Source organism: Lupinus angustifolius, chromosome LG15, assembly GCF_001865875.1.
Source record: "Lupinus angustifolius cultivar Tanjil chromosome LG15, LupAngTanjil_v1.0, whole genome shotgun sequence".
NCBI classification, from domain to species: Eukaryota; Viridiplantae; Streptophyta; class Magnoliopsida; order Fabales; family Fabaceae; genus Lupinus; species Lupinus angustifolius.
In genome coordinates, this window is record NC_032023.1 from 2,638,197 (window position 1) to 2,662,119 (window position 23,923).

The window sequence follows — 23,923 nt, forward strand, 5'->3', positions numbered from 1 at the left end:
CAAAAAAAAATATTATTTCATGAGATATGACAAGATTAAATGAGGGAGAAAAGAGATATTCTAAGAAGTCTTGTGTTAGCAGAAATTCCAATTATTACAATATCACTAAGACTTTCAAATTTTTATATTGGTTTTTTGGGTGATAACACTTATTAGATCTTTGGCAAATTGACCTAAGTAGACTTGTTTTTTAAACTAATTACCATATGTTTGTTTTGAAACTATTAGCACTTATAAGTTGTCACCAAAAACTAATTATAATAATAGGTTATTTTTCCATGTAACATATGATACATGGCAAGTTAAAGATGTCATGTAGCACATTTCCCATTACATCTAGTACACATAGTTGTTACATAACAATATGTGATTGGAAAAAGCCAGAACTTGCACCACATGGCATGATCGAGTCGATTGTGTTACTATGTCTGACGCAATTGCATCACACATAAGCTACTTGGGCGCACCACATGACAATTTGTCCCAACCCAATCTATTGTCACTCATAAAACCTCATATATCCACTTTAAACCCTAGTTGTAGGGGTGTCAAAGGGGTCAGGTTGGTCGGGCCGGTCTGCCAAAGTCCAAAAATTTATAGAGTTTGGGTATCATTTTAGATACTTTGAATTGAATGTGGGCTTTTTAGCCTGACCTGACTGGGTTATAGCTCAGGTCGGGCTTATCTGGGTGGGTTCGGGCTACCTGCTTTACCTTATTTTTTTAATCTTCTTTGGGACTTTGGTTTGATAATAAGCCTTAGGTGAAATTTATTTTACAAAAACAACTTATAATAACAAATATATAATAAATATTATATTATGAACTTTGAATAAAAATAGAGTAATGTCTATAACATAAATATTTATAAATCACAATAATGTTATAAAGTTAAACATTATATTATTTTTCGCATTCTGCATAATATCCTTTTAAACCTAATAAAAAGTAATGTATCAAATCCAATTACAAGAATTAAATGATATAGATTTCACTTTTTCTTTCTTAATTGTGCATCTAATTAGATTTAACTTCTACAACAAAAACATAATAAAGAAAATAATTTTTGCAACAAAAGTAAAAGACAACATAATTTTTCCCATAGAAAACTCCACACAACCAAATTTAATATAATTGTTCATAATAAAAGTGTTGATAAAAAACATACAAGAGATAATATTTTTGACAGTGTCTAACAATTTATATATTACAGTGAAGTCCAAATTATATTATGTTAGTGAGTGAGAGTCCAATAAAAATGAGATATTTAATAAATGAGTTAGGTTAAAGATTATATATATGGACTTCATGTCTTAACTCAAAAAAAGACATTAGATCTATAAGTTTGGTTGTATTGGACATAAGAATTGTGTTAAAAAAGTTATACTTTAATATCAAATTATATATATACATATATATATATATTAAATAAGTTAAAATTTAATTTTTTTTAATATTATGTGAGCCGACCCTCACAACCCGCTTAGGGTGGTTTTGAACTACAATCTAATATACATAAATTGTATCCAGATTTTTGTCTGACACAATTTAGCCCGAACCCGATGCGAGTTAACCCAAACCTATCCGGGTAGCCCATTTTGACACCTCTACCTAGTTGTCTCCTTCTCTCTCCATATTTAATTCCCTATCCATCTTCATATATAAATCAATTGTCCTCTTTTCCTCATACACATTATTAATATTTATTTATTTGAAAATTCAATCTTTCTATAACATATTTGTCCATCTATTTAAATAAATTTTCTTTTATGTCAATATTAATTTACATGTCTACTTTGTTTATTTTATAGATTAATTTTTTTTTTAAATTTCTTAATGTGAACATTTGTTTTTATTTATTTAAGATTATATTCTTTTTTCCTAATATTTATTTGGTAGATAATTTAAATTTAATGTTAATAATAATCATGTTCACTAATCTATTACATTTATACCTCTTCATTATAGAAAACAACAATTTTGGGTTTTATTCAACATTGAATGAAGATTTTCTCTAATTTTCTTGCCCCTTAATCCATCAACATTCAACAAACGCCCAAGAATTTTCACATCGTCAAACACTTTCATTTTCTTTCTTTTTCGAACAAAATAACTTTTTTTATTACATCACTTCCAAAACCTGCAAGAACACCAAAAAAATCATCACTTTCCGCAATTTTATTACTGGGTTTTTGTTTTTTCTCATCAACCAAGCAACGATTTTCATCTGGGTATTTTTGTTTTGGAAAATCGCTAACATTGGTGATGGTGAAGAAGGAGATTGAGAAGAAGAGTTATGGGTCGCGATGGGTTAAGGTTGTTGTTGTTCTTGTCGCTGTGTTTGTTGCTATTGCTATGTCTTCCAGAACTTCTTCCAATATAGCTTTCCTTCGAGCCATTGATCGAGCTTGTCCATGTTCTCGGGTAATTTTACACTTTCTTCATTATTTTTACCTCTTCACTTTATTCTATGTTAACTTATTGCATTATGAGTAGTGGAATAGATGCATTTTAGAGAAAGTTTAGCTAATATCTATTGTAAGAAAGATTGTATACGGATAATAGATGAAATGGAAGTTAGTCCAATTGCTAAAGTTATAGGAAGACCAAAAGGAAGTATAGACCAAATCATTAAGAAGGATCGCATTGAGTGAGTAGCCACATGATGGGATTATGAATGAATGTATCAGAGAGAAAATTGAGACAGCGTCTTATTTGTAAAAAGAAGGTAGAATCTCACCTTAGGTGATCCAGACACGTGAGGAGAAGACATGTAAAAGCTATAGTATGGAGATTAGATTAATGGAGGGTAGCCCAACCGCTAGAGGCAGAGGGAGACCAATCAAAAAGAATAAGCGAAAACATTAAGGAGGATTCAGATGTAAATTCTTTGTCTATCTATGTAGCCGAACTTGTGTTGAGGGAAAGAAGAGTTGGTTTTTGTTGTTGTTGCTCCTTATGTTCTTTGTATCATAGGTTAAAAATCTGCTGTAAGTTGAGATTATGGATATTTTTTATACAAAGCATATCTATATATGATTTTATGATTTTTTATGATCTTTGTAATAGTGTGTTCCATGTCAAGAAGACTATTCCTTACATTGACTGACGCCGGAAAATAATACATTTTGTTTTGGATGTTGTAAATTGTAGACATGTAGAAATATGTTTTCAATAAATTATTTTTTCCTTTGCTATACATATGACTAGAAACTTTATTATTTGATTTTTAATCAATGGTTAGCTTTTCTTTTACTCTTGTGCAGGCTACACCAAAGTATAGTGGCATGGTGGAGGATTGTTGTTGTGACTATGAAACTGTGGATCATCTTAATGAGGAAGTGTTGAATCCGTCCCTTCAAGAGCTTGTGAAAACCCCGTTCTTTCGGTATTTTAAGGTTTGCTTATTGCCACTTCTCATATCTACATTTTTCTTTAATTTCCTACTTTTATAACATCCTTGCCTATGTTGTTGATGCTCCTGATTACCTAGAATGTGATTAGAATCATATAAACAATACGGTTTTAAAGAGGCTCTTCTATTGTTAATATCTTCTTTTTTGTGCCCAATCGATTAATATTAGTTTGTATCTGTTAAATAACATGTGAAGATCATCTAGCATCAGATTTATGTCAAATAGAGCAATATAGGATCAAGAGGCCTTTCTAGAGTGTGTGGTGACGTAGTCCTAAGTTTCCTAGCTTCTGGTATTTGATCTATTTTAAAGGTTTTGCTTCATCTGTTGATGAGAACTCTTACTTTTAAGGAGCTTTCTTTGGAACATCACTTGATTTGAGCTTAGATTCGGCATTTCGTGTCTACTACATGTTAAGTATGAGACCTTTTTAATGGGTCTCACTATCCGATATGCTGTGGGATTGGGAAGCTTAGTGCCAATAAGTTTTTTTCTTCGTTGGTTGTTTTCTGTTTTTTCTTTTGTTTAGGGGGACTCGTTATCCTCCTTTCTCTTTGTAAGTTTTCTCTTCATCTTAATAAATTTTTTGTTGGCTGTTTTCTGTTATTTCTTTCCTTTTAGGAGTAGTTACATTACTTGAACTGTTTAATTAATTGTTCTTTTTATGTTCTAACAGTATTTAAATTTTCTACACTTTATATATGTTTAAATAAAACATTTCAGTTTCAGTGCATTGTTTCAATAAAACTGATAATTGCTTGGCTCTAAAGTTTTCATTTTATTGATTTTTTTCCAACCCTTAATGTGATTGCCCCTCATTATTGGTATCTAAGAAAGTCAACATATTATTTGCTGCTTGGTCTTCTTAATGTCTTAGTCATGATTTTTTTCTAAGAAATGTATATGTTACTGTGACATTGGTTCAAGGTGAGTATTAGATATTTATATATTGATCTACAACCTTTGAACTTTGAGTGAATGGTTCTCAAGATTTATGTGCACCCATCGAAATTATGCAAACTTGCATACTTAGACAATACCTTTGATGATACATTACATATAGGGAGCTGAAAACCAGTAACTGATTCACATTTTTTTGTTACAACTTTCAACTCTGATGTTTTCGGTTGTGCTGATGACTAATTGATGAAATTTGCTGTAGGCCAAGTTATGGTGTGACTGCCCTTTCTGGCCTGATGATGGTATGTGCAAGTTACGGGACTGTAGTGTATGTGAATGCCCTGAAAGTGAGTTCCCTGAATCATTTAAGAAGCCCTATCGCCTTTCGTTGAATGATCTCGTTTGTCAAGAAGGAAAACCCCAGGCAGCTGTTGACCGTACCTTGGATAGTAAAGCTTTTAGAGGATGGACGGAAATAGACAATCCCTGGACAAATGATGATGAGACCGACAATGGTGCGCTACTGTACATACTAATTCATACGAGAAATTTTTCTGTCATAGTTGTACTTTTCCTAGTAATTCTGTGTGTTGTTAGGTATTCAGCTAGGCTATTAACATACTTTTTAACACACTTTTTACACTAGCTATTATCGGGTTAATTCCATGTGGGTCCCACTAAATAGTGAGTGGAAACATGTTATTTAGTAGATCCCACATAAAATCCACCGAATAATCCAGATTGTGTTGAACATGTGTTGCTAACGTTTTTTTGTCAGGTACAACCTCTCCGCATGCGGGAGTAAGGTTACACACATTTACCTTCCTAAGTTCCCACTAGGTGGGAGCCTCGTGCATTGAGATGTCCTTTATTATTAATATTAGTACTAAAATATTTAGACTAGGATCCATGAGTAAATTCTATTTTCGGTAACATCAGATTGGCATATGTACTTCGTCAAATGAAATTACCTAGTGAATATTTTGTCATGTTTGCTTTTACAGGTGAAATGACATATGTGAACCTTCAACTGAATCCTGAAAGGTACACTGGTTACACTGGTCCATCTGCAAGAAGGATATGGGATGCTGTCTACTCCGAGAACTGCCCCAAATGTACGTTTTCTTTGCATAGCTTATCCACTTCACTCTGTTTTTTCCTCATATTCTTTCACATTGTTCAAATAGTAAGCGTGAAATGGAGCGGGTCATCTAATTGCTTCTATAGCTATAATGAGTTATAATAAAATTTTGGGATTCATTTAAAATTTTAGTGTAGGAATAAACTTGTTTACTAATGTCAAAAAGCCTGAGATTTTAGATAGTTTTGGTAATACCATTCCTGTTATCAAACATCATCCGACTAATTACTTTTTGAAATGCGAACTAATGCTTCATTTGTCTCTCTTTACTGAAGTAAAATGATTCATATTTTATCTTTTATTTTATAATCATCTAAGCCTCTTGTTTTGAAACCTTTCATCATTTATTTCTTTTAATTGAAAGATATCTTTAAAGTGATCATAAAAGACAAACTGTTGTTTATGCCTACCTACGGTTCCGTGATGTTGTGAGCAGTATAATGAAGTTTTGTTTATGTCTTTTGTAGATCCGTCTCAAGAATCATGCCAGGAGGAAAAGATTTTATATAAATTGATATCCGGTCTTCACTCCTCCATATCAATACATATAGCTTCTGATTATCTACTCGATGAAGCTACAAATTTGGTAAATCTCAGGTTCCTCTTATTAGCAGTGGCTAATTTTCTAATTTGAAATAAAAGTTTGCACTGGTTTTGAGGATTTATACAGTTCATTGCATATTTGAGCATTTTGATGAGAGTCTATTTGGCTTTTGTTTTACATCATTAAAGTTTTAACCTATTTCGTTTTCTTTCGGTATAATGGACCTTCCATAATGAAGTTGACGATTTTTTATGCAAAAAATGATTGGGATGTAGCTCATCTTGAAACCAACTGCACATTTCGCAACCTTATGCATGTTACTTAGTCCAATCATAATAAAATTTAGAAGTTTATATGAATATCTAACTACTTTCTTTCTTCTAAAATTATTCCAGTGGGGCCAAAATCTTACTTTGTTGTATGATCGAGTCCTACAATACCCCGATCGTGTCAGTAATCTGTACTTCACCTTTCTCTTTGTCCTGCGAGCAGTAACAAAAGTGAGTATATATTGTTCTCCTTTAATATCATAAATACCAAAACTATATATTTACCAATTTTAATATTTTCTTCTTTTACAAATATTACTCAATTATATTTTCTTGTATCCAACCGAATACCACTTTAGGCTGCAGATTATCTCGAACAGGCTGAGTATGATACCGGTAACCTTAATGAGGACCTTAAGACACAATCCTTGATGAAACAGTTACTTTACAACCCCAAACTTCAAGCTGCATGTCCAGTTCCATTTGATGAAGCTAAGCTGTGGAAAGGCCAAAGTGGACCTGAGCTGAAACAGAACATTCAACAACAGTTCAGAAACATTAGGTATTATCTATAAACTAGTCGGCATAGCTCTAGATTTCAATGAATATTATTCATTAATAACAGATTTTTTGGGGGCTTAGTCTCTTCTTAGCATGCTTTATGTAACTAATAAGCATGTATGAAAGGAAATTGGTTAGCAATGGTTCTATACTTCTATTTGATATTACGGTTTGCAAAAAGTTTTCGGGGTAATGAAACATGATATATAGGTTGGATTTTAACATATTTTCCCTGTAGTGTTATTTGCACAACCTAAGTTTAACAACTTCTCTTACAACAAATTAAAGTACATCAATTGTCTCTTACTTTTCATCTTTTACCTCTACACACATCTCAAAAAACTCATCTAAAAACCAAAGGACAACTTCAATTTGTCACAATTTGGTTGTCGAAGTAACATTATTGTATTTCCCCGTCTTTGTTCTTCTCCTGAAATACAGTTCTGCCTTTCATCTTCTGTGTTTTTGGATTTTATAATCTCAGTTTTCTTAGCATTGAGGTTTATCTGGACTTGTCAAGTGCCGAGTATAAGTTTTCACTTACAACTATATAAGAATTCAACTCACAAACTGCATCATATTATCTTACACGAAATAATTATTTGTGGAATACAGTGCATTGATGGATTGTGTAGGATGTGAAAAATGCCGATTATGGGGGAAGCTTCAGGTTCTTGGTCTTGGTACTGCATTAAAGATTCTCTTCTCCGATGATGGTCAAGAAAACCTGGGTCATATAGTAAGTACATTTCTTGGAACTCTCTCTCTCTCTCTATGCAAGTTACCTGAAATCAAATTGCTTCTGCAGTGACCGTTGAATATATTATGTTGCCAATGTTACCTGTAACTCTATCATATATCGTTACATGCCGAGTATGGATAGTAAAATGACTAACCAATATCCTTTTATGTTGCACTTGATGGTCTTCAGCTGCAGTTGCAAAGGAATGAAGTAATTGCATTGATGAATCTTCTCAATCGACTCTCAGAATCCGTCAAATTCGTCCGCGAAATAGGACCTACAGCTGAAAGAACCATTGAAGGACATCCTTCTAGTTATAACACACTGATCAGGTCATGGAAGAGAATCTTGTCCTATGTCCTTAAAACATAGGTAAATACTTTATTCTTAGTAGTTGTTTTGTTCCTCCTTGAGATTATATTGCTTTGTTGGTTTGATGTAGCTAACTGAGTAACATTGCATTTGATTTCTGTAGGTAGCACCAATTCACATTATAGGAAACCATGCTCTTTGGTTTGAAAAGTTTCCATTGATGTGAAATATCACAAATTTGGAAATGAATATAGAAAAAACTAATCAAAAGTAATAGATCTGGTACTTGAGATGTAACAACCTGATTTTGTTGTGTACTTTTGTTCTTCATATCGCGGGGTAAAAGGTAATTTCGTTACCTTATCCCCGATCCCCGGATTCACCCCTTCTACGAAACGAAGTACATGAAAACTATACCTGAATACCGATCCAAACCAATGTATGAATAATATATTATGTGCCTGTAATATCATTTTTTGGCTGAAGAACAGAGAAGCTTTCATGTGTTGAAACTTTTAAGACAGTACAAAGATACTAGTATTGAATATCAAATGATATATAACAATGAGTTTCATAAAGCAATTGATCCAATCGATTAAAAATCAAAATTTTAAGGGATACACGATTTAGAGTGTATATGCCTAGAATTTTTTTAACATATATGAAAAAGTTTGTTGGTGAAACTCGACACAATTATAAGGTTGTTGCTTATTGATTAAGATATTATATATTTAAAATTTAGAAATAATCGATCTACTTATAGGGTAAGGTTGCATATGTACACTCTCATCAGATTTTACGAAGTGAGAGTCTTATGTACTGAGTTATCCTTTGACTATACCAAATAGGATTAAAATTATCAAAGCAAACAAAAAAAACAAAAAATGAAAGTGCATGTTGACCATAAACTGGTCCATTACTTCCATATGGCAGTGGATATTTGGCTTCAAGAGATAAAGATAACACAAACTAAGAATAATAGCAAAAGAAAATATCTCCACTTCATAAAAAAATAAATGAAGAAAAATAGGCTTATTTATGTGAAAGTTGTAACCAATACTTGTAGGTGAAGTTAATAAAAAATGAAACTTGTTTTATTTATTGTAGAAGTTATCAAATTTTAATAATAAATTGTATGTGAAGTTATCAAATTCTAAATTAGTAAAAAATAGGCTATATTATAAGAGAATAATATATCTCCTCGTATCATGAGATAACTTATCTCTTTTTAAGTATGATATGTATACTATTTTTTTTAATTTTAGAAATATTTTTATAGAAAATAATTAAATATTTTATTCTCATATTATAATTAATCCAAGGATCTATAAATTGTAACGTTAGGCTTCATAAATCACTCAACCTCACATTCATTCATTTTTTGTTGTCCACTCATCAATCCTATCACATGCGCCATAATGGAATTTAGTTTTCTCATTAAATTATTTTCTCTTTTTGCTTCTTCCACATATTTTCTCTTTTTGCTTCTTCCACATAATTTCTCCTTTCAATTATTCATTCCAAGCTATATGATGCATGCACTTAAAACGAATCTTCATAAAAACAATCCATGTTTCAATTTTTTGTCCTTATTCACTCAAAAGTCAAAACTAATCAATCATTTCCTCAAAATTATTTTCTTCAAATAAAAAAGAAACGTGAAAAAAGAAAAGCGACATTTTGCTTAGAAACTAAAAAAAGAAAAGTGGCCAATAATAAGAATTAAAGGTACCTTATCATATGCTCCATTGTAACCAAGCTTAAGTCAAATATCAAAATGTTCGATTATTATGAGTGATATTTATTTAGAAAGACAATAACATATTCAAAAAATGATTATTTCCTTAATCTATTGAAGAATATACCTTAATTATACAAAAAAATAGGTTCTCAGCTTTTTTAAATTATCATTTATTCATTTTGATCCCTTAATTGTTAGAGTATCATATCAATATATAGTTGATGTAAAGATTTCTATACAATCATCTAACTTTTATTTATATTACTTTTTGAAGAATGAATGATAATTAAGCATGAATAGTAAATGTAAATGTTTTATACACAATCAACATATTATTTACTATTCATTTGCATTATTTTATTTAAAGAGTTGATAATTATTAAAATGAAAGTGAAGTTGGACTAACATTTATAAAATCCTTGCACGATATATTTTTCTTCTCTTTTTTCAAACTTTTATGATACTTTAGTTTTTACCATAAACTACTTTGACTTATATGAATAACTTTTTAATTATTAATTTAGTTTTTTTTTTATATTTCTAGAAGGGAGATGATCTACTCGCTCTAATAGTAAATTTTTAGACTTAATTTAGATTTTCTTAAAATAAATAACTAAGATGTGATGTTAATTTTTTAAACTTACTCTTAAAAGAGTAATTGGATTCCCTTTCTTTATAGGAACCAAAATAGAAGAAAAATGATATTCAATCTAAAGTGTATCTCAAACTATGCCTCATACAATGAAAATATATTATACTAATTAAAAAATTAAATATTTATTATTTTATTTATTTTTATTAAATATTATTAGCCGAGACATGGTTTGAGATAACTTATTGTTTGCTGTTCAAAATTGAGTGAGATATGACACTTCACCTACACGTGATTGACTATACAAACAGTATTCTTAGATCTGACAACACGGGGTGTCACGTGACTATCAAGTACCCAACACGCGTTACCACCGACAGCAACATCATTGTATTTTGTTCCTTTGTGATTGATTGTTCTTTTGTGTTATAAATATGAGATTAAGTTTAGGTTCAAAAATATCAATAGGAGTTATAAGTGTGAGTGTAATATTTGCAATATTGAAAATGTCAGAGTTATTAGAGAAAGCAAAAAACTATATAGCTGAAAAAGTTGGAAACTTTCCGAAACCTGAAGCGAGTATCACTGACGTGGATGTGAAGGGTTTGAACAGTGATGGAATGAAGTACTTGGCGAAGGTGTCAGTTAAGAATCCATACTCAACTTCTATTCCTATTTGTGAGATCAACTACACTCTCAAAAGCTCTGAAAGGTTACTTCAAAATTTTTTATTTCTTTTCTCAACTTTATTCTTCTTTCTTGTTTTTTTCATTAATTCTTGGAAAAATTATATTTTGTTGGATGATTGGTTTAGAAACATTGATGATGTTGTCAAAAAGTATTGGACTTAGTTTTATAGTAGAATAGTAATGATGTATTTTTGTAGAAAATACTACTATAAATCATCTAATCTTTAATAAATAAAATATTAATTTGTGAGGTATTTTTTATGATGTCGAAGATGATGTATTTGTAAGAATAAATATCCTTTTTTATCTGGTAGTAACTTCATACTTTTATTTTTCCTAAACAATAATTTGAATATGGGTATTGTTCATTTAGTGTTTTAAAGTGCGGTCAGTGTTGGATTCTGATCATTACGGTTTGAATTATTTTGTGAGTAAAAAATATTTTTGATAATGATGTCGTCTATGTGGCTCGATGTGGTTGTTATGGCGCAAATGTAGTTGTGTTGCGACTTGTTGTGGTCGATCATTGTGATTTGGTGTCAAACCGTAATTATGGTGTGATGCGGTTGCGGCGGTCACCGCAACCGAATATTGCGGCCACATCACTTGATGTGGTCCACAATTTGAAACATTGCACTCACTCTATAGGTAAGTAACTTTTTCATTTCTGGTGTTTGACTGTTCCTCTTAGCAAGTGTTTCTTTCAGAAATTAAATATTTGACATATGGTCATTCTGAGAATCTAACAAGACCTTTTACAACTAGATCAACGTCTTGTTAGTATACCTAGTGTATAGTACAATTACTGGATTAAAATCAATTCTTTATATATCTGTTTGAATGTTAGTTTCTTATGTCAAAATGAATAAAATTATTCATGATCTAGTCATAATGTTTAAGAACACTTCTTGACAGAACCTGACATTTGTGTACATTCTAATTTATTTTCTCTATAAATTATTATACCTAATGTGGTTATATGACATAGTTCTCTTCCTCCATGAAATATATGATACAAGAACACTATCAAATGATAAATAATTTGTTAAGAATCAACGAGACCTTATTCTAATGATGTAAGGCTTTGTTAGATTCTCAGGTAGATTAAAAAGTTAATAATTTAATTCTTAATAACGACATTTGTTAGGAGAGCTAGTCACATACTCTGAAAGGAATTAGCTCATGACCCATAAGATAGGGATACCCTTAATTATACAAAAAAAAATAATTTGTTAAGAGAGTGTCGTAGGAAGAGAATAAGACAATTTATAAGTTAATCATTAAGTAGCTTATTTATTAAAAATTAAAGTACTAGATGGTATGGTATCAAAGAATTTATTTGAGAATCGTTTTTTCTCTGAGTGTACCATGGGCACACATTATTAATAGGTTATTAAATGCCAACATGTATAAGGTTTATTATAATTATGTAATGAATTAGATAACCATCTTTATTATGAAAATGTAGCAAACTGTTTATTATAATAAAGCAATTGTTATGAGTGGGAACAAGCAATTAAATAAAAGGGAGAATAAATGATATATAATACAAGAGATTTAATAACAATGTTCGATATTTGTCAATGGTGACCATAATACATGATTGTGGGCCCATACACAACATGGACATATATCGCTTCCCATTGTCAGATGTATTGCTCACATGGTTGTGGGTTAGTTCACGCCCGAAGTACACGATCATGGTTGTCACGACGCCCTCGCGTTGTCCTATTTATAACTCTACATCCTCTAATGCTTCGAGAACACAGTATCCCCACACGGCTTGGTCATGTAGTACTTTAAGTCATTTGGGCGTGATACATAACAATCTTCATCTTGACGAATAGTAACTCTTCGCAACCTGACTACAATAGAACTCGATCTTGCTCAATATCTGAATTTCTTTATCAACTGCTCCATAGGACTTCTTCTACATGAGAGCTTGACCCCTTCAAAATAAGTCTATCTGAATATTCTTGACGATATCACCAATAGCCCAACTTTCCAAAACTTGTAGTACAACTTTTCCAAATTTAGATTATCATCCAATAGAACACACCGTCTAACCTTTTGTCTCTAGGAAGTCTTTCAACACAATCGAAACCCCTACACCAAAATCTACCAAGAACCGTCATCTTCAATACTCACCCTAGATGAATCGCGGAGTTTCCCTGGAAATCCTTAACACCTACCACCACTATTTGTACACACAATCATAGTTCCCTTTTAACCTTAATCATGTTTTTAAAATGACAAATATTGTTTAATCTTAAATCTTAGCATATATGTATCTGTTGTTGTTGTTAGATTATGTCTGTATATAAAATGACACATCTTTGTGAATAGCACATTATAGTTGGAAGAAAGCATGTGATAATGAATTATCTATCTTATTTGTTTCAACTTGTCTTGGGTGGTGACAGGGAAATAGCATCAGGAACAATACCAGATCCAGGGTCCTTGAAGGCTAGTGACATAACACTGTTGGATGTGCCAGTGACGGTGGCTCACAGCATATTGCTGAGTTTGGCAAGGGACATTGGAAAAGATTGGGACATAGATTATCAATTGGATATTTATCTTATTATTGATCTTCCTGTTTTTGGCAACTTCACCATTCCTCTTTCACAGAAGGGAGAGTTCAAACTCCCAAGCTTTTCTGATATATTTGCTTAGCTTCACCACAAGTCTAAGATCAAGAAAATAAATGCAGCCTCCACTATTTCTTTATACCAATTTCTGTTGAGTATTTCTTTACCCCTATGGTTGTAATGATGTTGTTCTATAATGATGCTATAATCATAGATGATTATAATATTCTACATCAATGTTGTGAAAGAATTTGTTTGTTGGGAAGCTTGGTTTCGTTACTGATAGTCGCACCCTGATTTTCGGTTACACGAGACTCATATTCCAAAAAGATAATTACAATATATTTGCTTTGTGGTTAGTTCATTTGGTTGTACAATTGGAAACATTGAAACCATTATGCATGTTTTGAATATGCACTATGATCATAGAGTTCCATGCACCGCATATCCTTAGATCATTGCACTCCATGAAAACCACTATTGTCCATTATCAAGCCAAAAACTCCGCTGAATTTTTGCTCCTCGCACATCCAATGTGAGACTTCACACTTGAATAAACCCAATAATCTCCTCCTCAAGTGTGAGTACAACACACTTTCTGGTCCACTCCCCCTTAAGTCCACCATGTCCCAGATTTCAGACGAACTATTAGCTCCGATACCACTTGTTGGACCAAATTGCGACTGGGTAATCTCCAACCACCGGGGAGATCCATTATTACCAAGATGTGGGAAGAGTGGAGAGCCACAAGTGAGACACCACGTTTTGAAGCAAAACATTTAAGGTATTAGTTCTATAGGCTTTTTCTACTTATAAACTTTTTTGTTCCTCCCCGCATATCCAATATGATACTTCAAAGTTGAATAAACCCAACAAAGCATGCAAAATACATGTCAATAAGAGAATTATAAACATCTTACCTGATAATCTGAACCATTTCTTATCATGTGAGCATGCATTTTCACTCAGTATATTTTAACTGTGTGATGGAAGGAATTACTGCAAAGAAATCAGGTCTAAAACCTGTTCTAACCATACAATATATAAGCTCTAAGTATTCCTTAGGAAACACATTCCCTTCATATGCTGAAATCATTATATTCCAAACTACAATGTCCTTCACAGCATTTTCTCTCATAGCAATCTTGCATCTTCTAAACTCCTTAACTTCACATGAACTGAAAGAATTACAGAAATGCAGTATTCACAGACAGTTCTTCACACAGATTGCTCACAACAGCCAGAGTGAAGTGTTTGTGCTATCTTCAAAGAATTCAAATCAATAGCTGACCTTAACAAGTTAATCCCTCATAATGGTAAAGTTGTTTGTCTTTGTAATATAAAGGTCATAGATTCAAATCTCGGAAATAACGTTTTGCTTCCGAAAGTACTGTTATATACATCTATCATCTTAAGACCCTACTAAGTAGTGCACTGGTCCACTTCAAATTCTCTTTGCTCATTCTACAAAGTCAAATGCATCCATAACCTTTTTTACTATCTGCCCATGAATCATATTTCCATGCTCAATTGGCACACAAAAATAGCACCTCAAAACTGTTGGAACTTGATGGAACATGCCTCATTAATGCAACATTGATGAGGACTTTTCCATGTGAAATGAAAAAAACTCAAGTCCCACACGATAGAGGAAATATTTGTCAAGGGTTTATAAATATGTCCAAAAGAGTACAATTCCTTTTGCACATAGGTTAAATCATCATAACAAAAGTATCATATTTTATTATTATTTTATGTATTTTCCTCTCTAGAGAAGATCTTGACCCCAAGAATATGTAGTGGTTTGGTAGAGGAGAAAACTTACATAAACATATATATAACACGTCATATTTAAATAGAAATGTATTTATATTTTTTTAATGTGTTGTCAAGATTTTGTTGATTATATCTACACATGTACATTTTTACACAAGTCTTTATCTTAGTGCATAAAGTTAACACAAAAGAAGAAATGTAAGAGGAAATGTTTGAAAAGCATTCATTGAATGAATCAAATGTTTGAGGGAGTAAAGTGGCAAGACTCATTAGAATGAAGGAAATTGTTTGGTATTGCTAATATCATTAAAATTAATTTTGTTAATAACTAAATATACTTTTTTTTTAAAGTTGTCTCACATTAAGAAAACTGTTCATTTTCTGTTTTTACTTAATCAATGATTTTTTCTAAAAAATTAATGTGAATGTATTTATAACAAAACTGCCTTATAAAATAATCAAAACTAAATCTTGTAATTTCTATTAGGGTGAGCATGGGTTGGATAAAACTTCTCTCTTACCTAACCCTAAAAGTTGGTCGCATCATTTTTCTTTTGAATCTATACTCGATTCTAGACCAGAAGCTAACCCGACTTTGAATGTTTTAAACTCGTACTCGACCCTAGACCTGATTAAATACAATACAAATTCATTTTTGATAAAGTCTTTTCAGTATTACTTATTATTATGAATATATAATTTGACATATAAAATTATATATGTGTATATATTGTTAATCATATATATAACGAAAAAATTAGAAAATTAATTATACTTTCGAACAAAGATGTGTCATTAATCATACAAAGTTGAACAGACACATTTACAAACATGATGAGTGACTAACCATGAGACGGGACGGGCCGAGTCATGCTTGTCTCCTATCCAGTCATAAATATTGAGTAGGTCTAATTTATGAACCCGAACTCGACCCTATACCTAACCTTATTCAAACTTGATCACGATCAGGCCATACGGGTAAGCGAGTAGAGTCGGATTCTGCTTACCCCTAATATCTATGCACCAACAATGTGAAAATTTATACACAGTAATGCATCATCCACAATTTATTTGTATTAGTTTTACTTAATAGTTAAAGATGATTAAAAATAAATGGAGAATAATACCATGTATAAAAATTCTCACATTACTGATGCACACTTCTTTTTCTCAACTTTGAGAGATAATAAAAAAGTATCAAAGCATAACTCAGTTTTATCTCTACCTCCGATTTTTTCATACAAAAATATCTCATATCCGTAAATATTCTTTAAAACACTGCCTTACCACAAAAAAATGAAAATATATTTTTAAATTTTTAGAATGTTAGAAATGTTTCATTTTAGTATCTAAAGTTGCAAAAGTTGAAAAGTGATGAAATTAGTGATTGAAAAATATTGACATGGCACAATTTAGTGATTTATTATAGAACTCATCACATGGTCGTATAAAGAGTTGGGTGATGTCGGCCACATAAAATATAATTACTAGACACGTTTCCAACAAAGTCATACCTAACTGCAATAATTACAATAGATCTAGCACATGTATGCTTTTTATAAATTAAGTGTTTATAAATTAAGTGTTAAGGAAGATCTAATGTGAACACAAGAATTAAAATACTCAAATAACGTAGAGGAGTAGGGATGACTCAAATTTAATAAGAAAAATTAGTTATGATTGGGTTCAATTTTGGGTATTGTCTGATTTTATCTTTTGAGTTTGCACTCAAGTTTGGTAAAACTAATATCATACTCCAAACCCGATTGATATATAAAATTATAAAATTAGACATATATAACCTATATATATGGAGAAGTTAGACATATATATAGGACTTATATTTATATATAGGGCGAGTTCTCTTCGGGTTTAGGTTATCTGAAACGTGAAAGTTTCAAGATAATAGTATTATTTTTAATTTGGCTTAGTTCAGATTCAGGATTTTGGGTTTGAGGTTGGATAAGTACAAATCCAACTCCAATACCACTCTTAACACATTTATGTCAAAACAATATATCAAAAGTAATAATTATTATTAATTTTGAAATAAAAAGTAATATAAATAAATTATAAATAATTCATTGATCACATAATTTTTTTACACAGAGGATATACATATATTAAACTTATATAAAAACCGATAATTTTATACACTAACTTTGAAACATTGCTAGTTAAGCTACTTAACTGAGTTTTCAAACATAATAATGTCACAAGAATCATCAAGTGAAACTAAGGGATAAGAGATTCGATCTAGGAATAGATTTTTGAGATAGGATAAGATAATTCATCATTGAAAAAGATATTTGTACCCTTTTTTAAAACTATATACACCATTTAAAAACAAACCCTCATCATCTTCATATCAAAACTGCATTACTCTTAAAAATAAAGTTTCAATATTAAGTCTTGAACTTAATAAGATAAACAAGAGTAGTAAAAGTTTAGAAAAGATCATAAATGATCAAAGACATTCAACAGACCGAAGAAGTCTTGGCTATTCAAAAAACCATGGTTTTAAGAAACAAAGTGTCTCAACTAAGATAAACTTTGAAAAACAAGGCACCCATGCATTTAAATACAATAAAACATGAACATCAACCCACATGTACATATTGCAAAAACCATGGACAAACACCGAATACTTGTAAAATTAGAAAATATGGTGTACCCCTAGATTATTTTAAATGGGTTTAGAAAGGTACTAAGTGTGTAGGACTCAAAGAATATTGGGTACCTAATAAAAATTAAATTGTTTTGTAGGAAAATTTGAGAGTCGCCTGCAACTTATGGTACTTGGACAACGGCTATTCAAAACACATGGCGAGCGATAGAAACAAGTTCTATATCCTCACTCCAAGGGACAAAGGATATGTCACTTATGGTGATAACAACAAGGGAAAATTCTTGGAGTTGGTAGAATTGGCAAGCCACCCTCAACAATCATAGAAGGTGTATTATATGTTGAAGGGCTCAAGTACAATCTTTTAAGGATAAGTCAATTATGCGACAAAGGCTTCCATGTGGCATTCTACCCACATAAGTGCATCATTGAAAGTAAGAATTCTCAAAACTCTAAACTCATTGGTAAGAGGATAAATAAGATGGACATGGACTCTTCCTTATCAATAACATGTTGAGTTGTAAATGATAATCTTGATGCATGACTTTGGCATAGGAGAATTGCTCATATACATATGGACCATTTGAATAAACTTATTAAGAAAGACTTAGTTGTTGGTTTACGTAAAATGAAATTTGTTAAAGAGAAACTATGTAGTGCTTGTTAAATGGGTAAACAAACAAAAACTTCTTTTAAACGTAAGCATATGGTTTCTTCCGATAGACCATTGCAGTTACTACACATGTACTTATTTGGCCCCTCAAGGACAAAAAGTTATGGTGGTAACTACTATGCTCTTGTTATAGTAGACAACTTTTCGAGATATACTTGGACTATATTCTTAGTTCATAAGAATAAGACATTCAAAGCTTTTAACATTTATGCTAAAAGAGTTCAGAATGAAAAATCACTAAAAATCGCTGCTATAAGNAAGTTATGGTGGTAACTACTATGCTCTTGTTATAGTAGACGATATTTCGAGATACACTTGGACTCTATTCTTAGTTCATAAGAATGAGGCATTCAAAGCCTTTAGCATTTATGCTAAAAGAGTTCAAAATGAAAAATCACTAAAAATTGTTGCTATAAGAAGTGATCATGGGGAGAATTTCAAAACTCTTCATTTGAAGAATTTTGTGATGATCTTGGTATCAATCACATTTTTTCTGCTCCTAGAACACCAGAACAAAATGGTATTGTAGAGAGAAAAAATTGGTCTTTAGAAGAACTGGCTCGAACAATGTCGAATGAAACAAACCTCCCAAAATATTTCTCGGCTGATGCAGTAAGTACTGCATGTTATGTTTTAAACCGAGTTCTTATAAGACCAATTCTTAAGAAAACCCCATATGAACTCTTTAAATGTAGAAAACCAAACATGTCTCATTTGCATGTATTTGGTTGTAAATGTTTTGTTTTAAATAACAGTAAGGATAACTTAGGCAAATTTGATGTAAAAGCTGATGAATGAATCTTCCTAGGCTACTCTCTTACAAGTAAAGCTTATAGAATTTTTAATAAAAGAACTCTAGCCATGGAAGAATTCGTTCATGTATCTTTTGATAAAACAAATCATGAGATAAAGGATGTGTTAACTCCTGATGAAGAAGAATTGTCAAGTTCTTCTTCAAATGAAATTTCTATTATTGAACCTAGAACTGATACTGAGCATTTGAAAATAGATGATAATCTACCCTCTCAAGAGGAGCATATTCATTCAGAGTTACCAAAAGAATGGAGAACTCATCAATATCATCTTATTGACAACATTATTACTGAATTAAATACAAGTATCATTACCCGACGAATGCTTGATAAAGCATGTCTAAACATGACATTCGTCTCTCAAATAGAGCCCTCCAAGATTGATGAAGAAATCGAGGATGAACACTGTATTCTTGCTATGCAAGAAGACTTAAACTATTTTGAGAGAAATGAAGTTTGAGAACTTGTTCCTAGACCGAAAAACAAGCATGCTATTGGAACTTGGTGGATATTTTGTAATAAATCTGATAAAAATGGTATTATTGTTAAAAATAAAGCTAGACTAGTAGCCCAAGGATACAATTAGGAAGAAGGTATAGACTTTGATAAAACCTTCGCTCCGGTTGCTAGACTTGAAGCTAATAGGCTATTACTTGCATATGCCCACTCTTTGAATTTTCAGTTATATCAAATGGACGTAAAGAGTGTTTTCCTCAACGACTACATTCAAGAAGAAGTGTTTGTTGAACAACCTCCTGGTTTTGAAGATTACAAACATCCTTCTTATGTTTACAAATTAAAGAAAGCTCTCAATGGCTTAAAGCAAGCTCCTCGTGCATGGTATGATCGTCTAACCAAATTTCTACTTGAAAAAGGTTTCAACAAAGGAAAGATCGACACTACACTATTTATAAAGAGAATAAATCATCATACTCTACTTGTTCAAATTTATGTAGATGATATTATTTTTGGTTCTACTAATGAGATTTTGTGTAGTGATTTTGGAAAAATGATGCAAGGAGAATTTGAAATGTCTATGATGGGGAAATTAAATTACTTCATTGGACTACAAATCAAACAACTTGATAATGACATTTTCATAAGTCAATCTAAGTATTGCAGAGATTTGCTAAAAAGATTTGACATGGATGGCTGCAAGCCAACAACTACTCCTATGAGATCCGATACTTACATTCATACGGATGAAGCAGGGAAATACATTGAAATATCAAAGTATTGAGGTATGATTGGATCTCTTTTATATTTAACTGTCAATAGACCTGATATCATGTTTAATATATGTCTGTGTGTTTGCTATCAATCTAAACCAAAAGAATCACACTTAGTTGTTGTTAAGAGAATCTTGAAATATCTTAAAGGTATATCTAACGTTGGTATGTGGTATCCAAAATGAAGTATATGTGATTTGGTTGGTTATTCGGATTCAGATTTTGCTGGGTGCAAATATGAGAGGAAAAGTACAAGTGGTACTTGTCATATTTTGGGAAATGCTTTGGTCTCTTTGTCTTGCAAGAAACAAGCATGTGTTGTCCTAAGCACTACAGAAGCTGAATATATAGCAGTAGGTAGTTGTTGTGCCCAAGTGTTGTGGCTTAAACAACAATTACGAGATTATTGCTTAGAATTGGGGTGCACTCTTTAAAATGTGACAATACTAGTGCTATAAACCTCACAAAGAATCCTGTTATACATACTAGAGCAAAATACATTGATATAAGACATCACTTCCTTAGGGACCATGTCCAAAAGAATGATGTGTCGGTAGAATTTGTTGATATCCATAACCAACTAGCAGATATGTTCACTAAACCTCTGGCTAAAGAATCTTTTATAAAATTAGACGAGAATTAGGAATTCTTGGTGAAACTTACTTATCTTAACATGATTATATGGTTATATGTTTGCTTCATCATGTTTATCTCATGCCTACTTGTACTTAAAAGTGTTTATTTATGTTTAAATATTTCAAATTTTGGGTTAAAAATCTTTTTCATAGCTTAAAATTGCCTAAAAATAAGTTTTTCTGGGTCAGTAATCGATTACACTAGAGAGTAACTGATTACAGGGTTGAACAGCGTGTTTCAGTAACCGATTACTCAAAGTTGCTATTTGAAAAAATTAATTTTTTTAATTTGAGTAACCGATTACTCAAAAGTGAGTAACCGATTACTCAAAAGTGAGTAACCGATTACTCTATGCCAAATATGTACTTTTTTCTTTATTTTTTAAACTTTTTCAAACTCATCTTCTTCATCAGCTTGTGTTCTCTCTTGCTCAACACTCTCAAACCCTAAAATTTTCATTTTTGATCAGTTTTGGTGATTTTTGTGTCTATTCATATCATATTTTTAATTTTAAACACTTCTACACCATCATTTTCATGTTTAGTGGCCTAAATCAAAAACCCCAAATTTTCCAAAACCTAAAAACTCAAAAACCTCAATCTATGGCTTCCTCTTCAAAAACAAAGATGAAATTTGTGAGGAAGATGGTAGATGAGGTGGAGCTGGTGGTTGGGGGTGGGATAGTGATATCCGCTAATTTGTTCGTGATGGATCGTAGTGCATATGTAATAATTTCATGTCTAGCATCTTGATGCTCCTTGTGTTCTTGCAATTTTTCAGCAAAAATCTGAAGTAACGTTTCATCAATGTCCTTGTTGGAAGTTTTGGGAGGCATAGTGCATAATGAAAGCACCAATAATAGGAATTAAGAAACAACTAGAAGGATTACTTGCTAAAACAATCACAAGAACTAAGGAAATAATAAGAGAAAAAAATTATACTGGAAATACTTCATTGGTTCTAGCAGCTGCTGCTGTAGATATTAATAGCAACATATGAAATTAGGGCAACATTGTTCCTGGGCTGTTCACTCAGAAGCCCAATATTCCTAAGAGATTACCAACATAAAATAATAACATAAGAAATTAGAAAGCTAATTATAATCTGTCAGCCAAGTAGGCTTCTTCTTCACCGTGTTGGGCCTGAAGTTGTGACTGGTCGTGGGGCCAGTGTGAAAACCCCATCATTGCACACCTCTTCAAGTGTGACCTTGTCCTCAAGGTCACTTAGGTCACTGAACCTAGATGGTTTATTGGTTTGATTCATCCCAATTAATTGTTGGCTTTGGGAGGGAAAATGGAGTGAATCTGACGGTGGAGAAGTGTGTGGCTAAACAAAATTACATAGTAAGATATAAGACGAATTTATTGATGACAACATAATAATTTATATTGAAAATGAAATAATTGTTACATTTGATCCAATCATATATATTTCTTTATATTTTTCGTTATAAATTTTAATTAAATACTGTTGTGTATTCTAAAATTTAAATCAAAATCTCCTAGTGATGGTAACCCGAATAATATGTTGTGGTTTGGTGGAGAGATTTAACACAAAAGAGGAAATGTTTGAAAAACATTGATTGAATAATCAAATGTTTGAATGAGTAGCATGCTAAGACTCGTCAAAATTAAGGAAATTGTTTGATATTGCTAATATAATAAAATTAAATTTGTTAATAACTAAATATACTTTTATTTTAAAAAATTCTCTCATATTAAGGAAACCTGTTAATTTTCTCTTTTTACTTAATCAATGATTTTTTCCCCTAAAAAATTAATGTGAATGTATTTTATAACTGCCTTATAAAATAACCAAAACTAAAACTTTAAAATATATTTATAAAAAAGTATCAGAGCATATAACTTAGTTTTAGTTCTACCTCCAATTTTTCCATACAAAAATATCTCATATTCGTAATATTCTTTGAAACAGTGCCTTAGCACAAAAATAAAATACTGAAAATATTCTGTAATTTTTAGTATGTTAAAAAAGTTTAATTTTACTCTCTAAGGTTCCAAACGTTGAGAAATGCTGAAATTAATCATTGAAAAATATTCACATTGCTAATTTAGGGACTTATTATATGGTGGTTTCACTAGTTGGGTGGTGTCAGCCACATAAAATATATAATTGCTAGAGATATTTACAACAAAGTCATACTTAAGTGCAATCATTAAATAGATCATGCACAAGTATGCTTTTATAAATTAAGCAATGAGTATAATATTTATATATTGTTGTTGTAAAGATTTATACACATTTATTATATTCTTTTACTATTTATTTGAATGTTTTTTGAAGAACCAATAGAGATTAAATATGAATAATAAATGTTACATAATAGTATATAAAACTCATACATTATTAATTCATATATATTTTTTCTATTTTAAGTGATTATTCATGTTGTAGAAATCTTGAAAGATCCCATGTGAACACAAGAATTAAAATATATTACTCACGTAGTTGAGTTGTTCTTCACCCCAACACATTCATGTGAAAACAATATATCAACATTTTTAAGACTTTCTTATTTTGTTAATACATTTTCATTATTTATGTATTAATTATTATTATACTAACTATTGTTGATTTTAAATAGAAATTTAAAGTAAGGTACATAAATTATAAATAGTACAATGATCATATAAAATTTTTACACAAATAA

The 23,923-nt window shown here is 31.3% G+C and overlaps 2 protein-coding genes across 3 annotated transcripts; both read left to right on the forward strand.

Moving 5' to 3' along the window:
* LOC109328696 (endoplasmic reticulum oxidoreductin-2-like) lies at nt 1,994-8,245 on the forward strand. 2 transcript variants are annotated; one of them, XM_019562280.1, is made up of 10 exons: nt 1,994-2,423; nt 3,266-3,397; nt 4,578-4,830; nt 5,320-5,430; nt 5,924-6,042; nt 6,396-6,500; nt 6,629-6,831; nt 7,446-7,569; nt 7,762-7,944; nt 8,015-8,245. In XM_019562280.1, exons 1-9 carry the CDS (start codon nt 2,265-2,267, stop codon nt 7,942-7,944), a joined length of 1,389 nt encoding a protein of 462 aa, XP_019417825.1. In that variant the 5' UTR covers nt 1,994-2,264; the 3' UTR covers nt 8,015-8,245. The 2 variants fall into 2 exon arrangements, with proteins under 2 accessions (XP_019417825.1, XP_019417824.1); XM_019562279.1 differs by having other exon boundaries at nt 1,995-2,423; nt 8,048-8,245.
* Nucleotides 10,636-13,747, forward strand: LOC109327273 (desiccation protectant protein Lea14 homolog). The gene is made up of 2 exons (XM_019560343.1): nt 10,636-10,929; nt 13,330-13,747. Exons 1-2 carry the CDS (start codon nt 10,652-10,654, stop codon nt 13,580-13,582), a joined length of 531 nt encoding a protein of 176 aa, XP_019415888.1. The 5' UTR covers nt 10,636-10,651; the 3' UTR covers nt 13,583-13,747.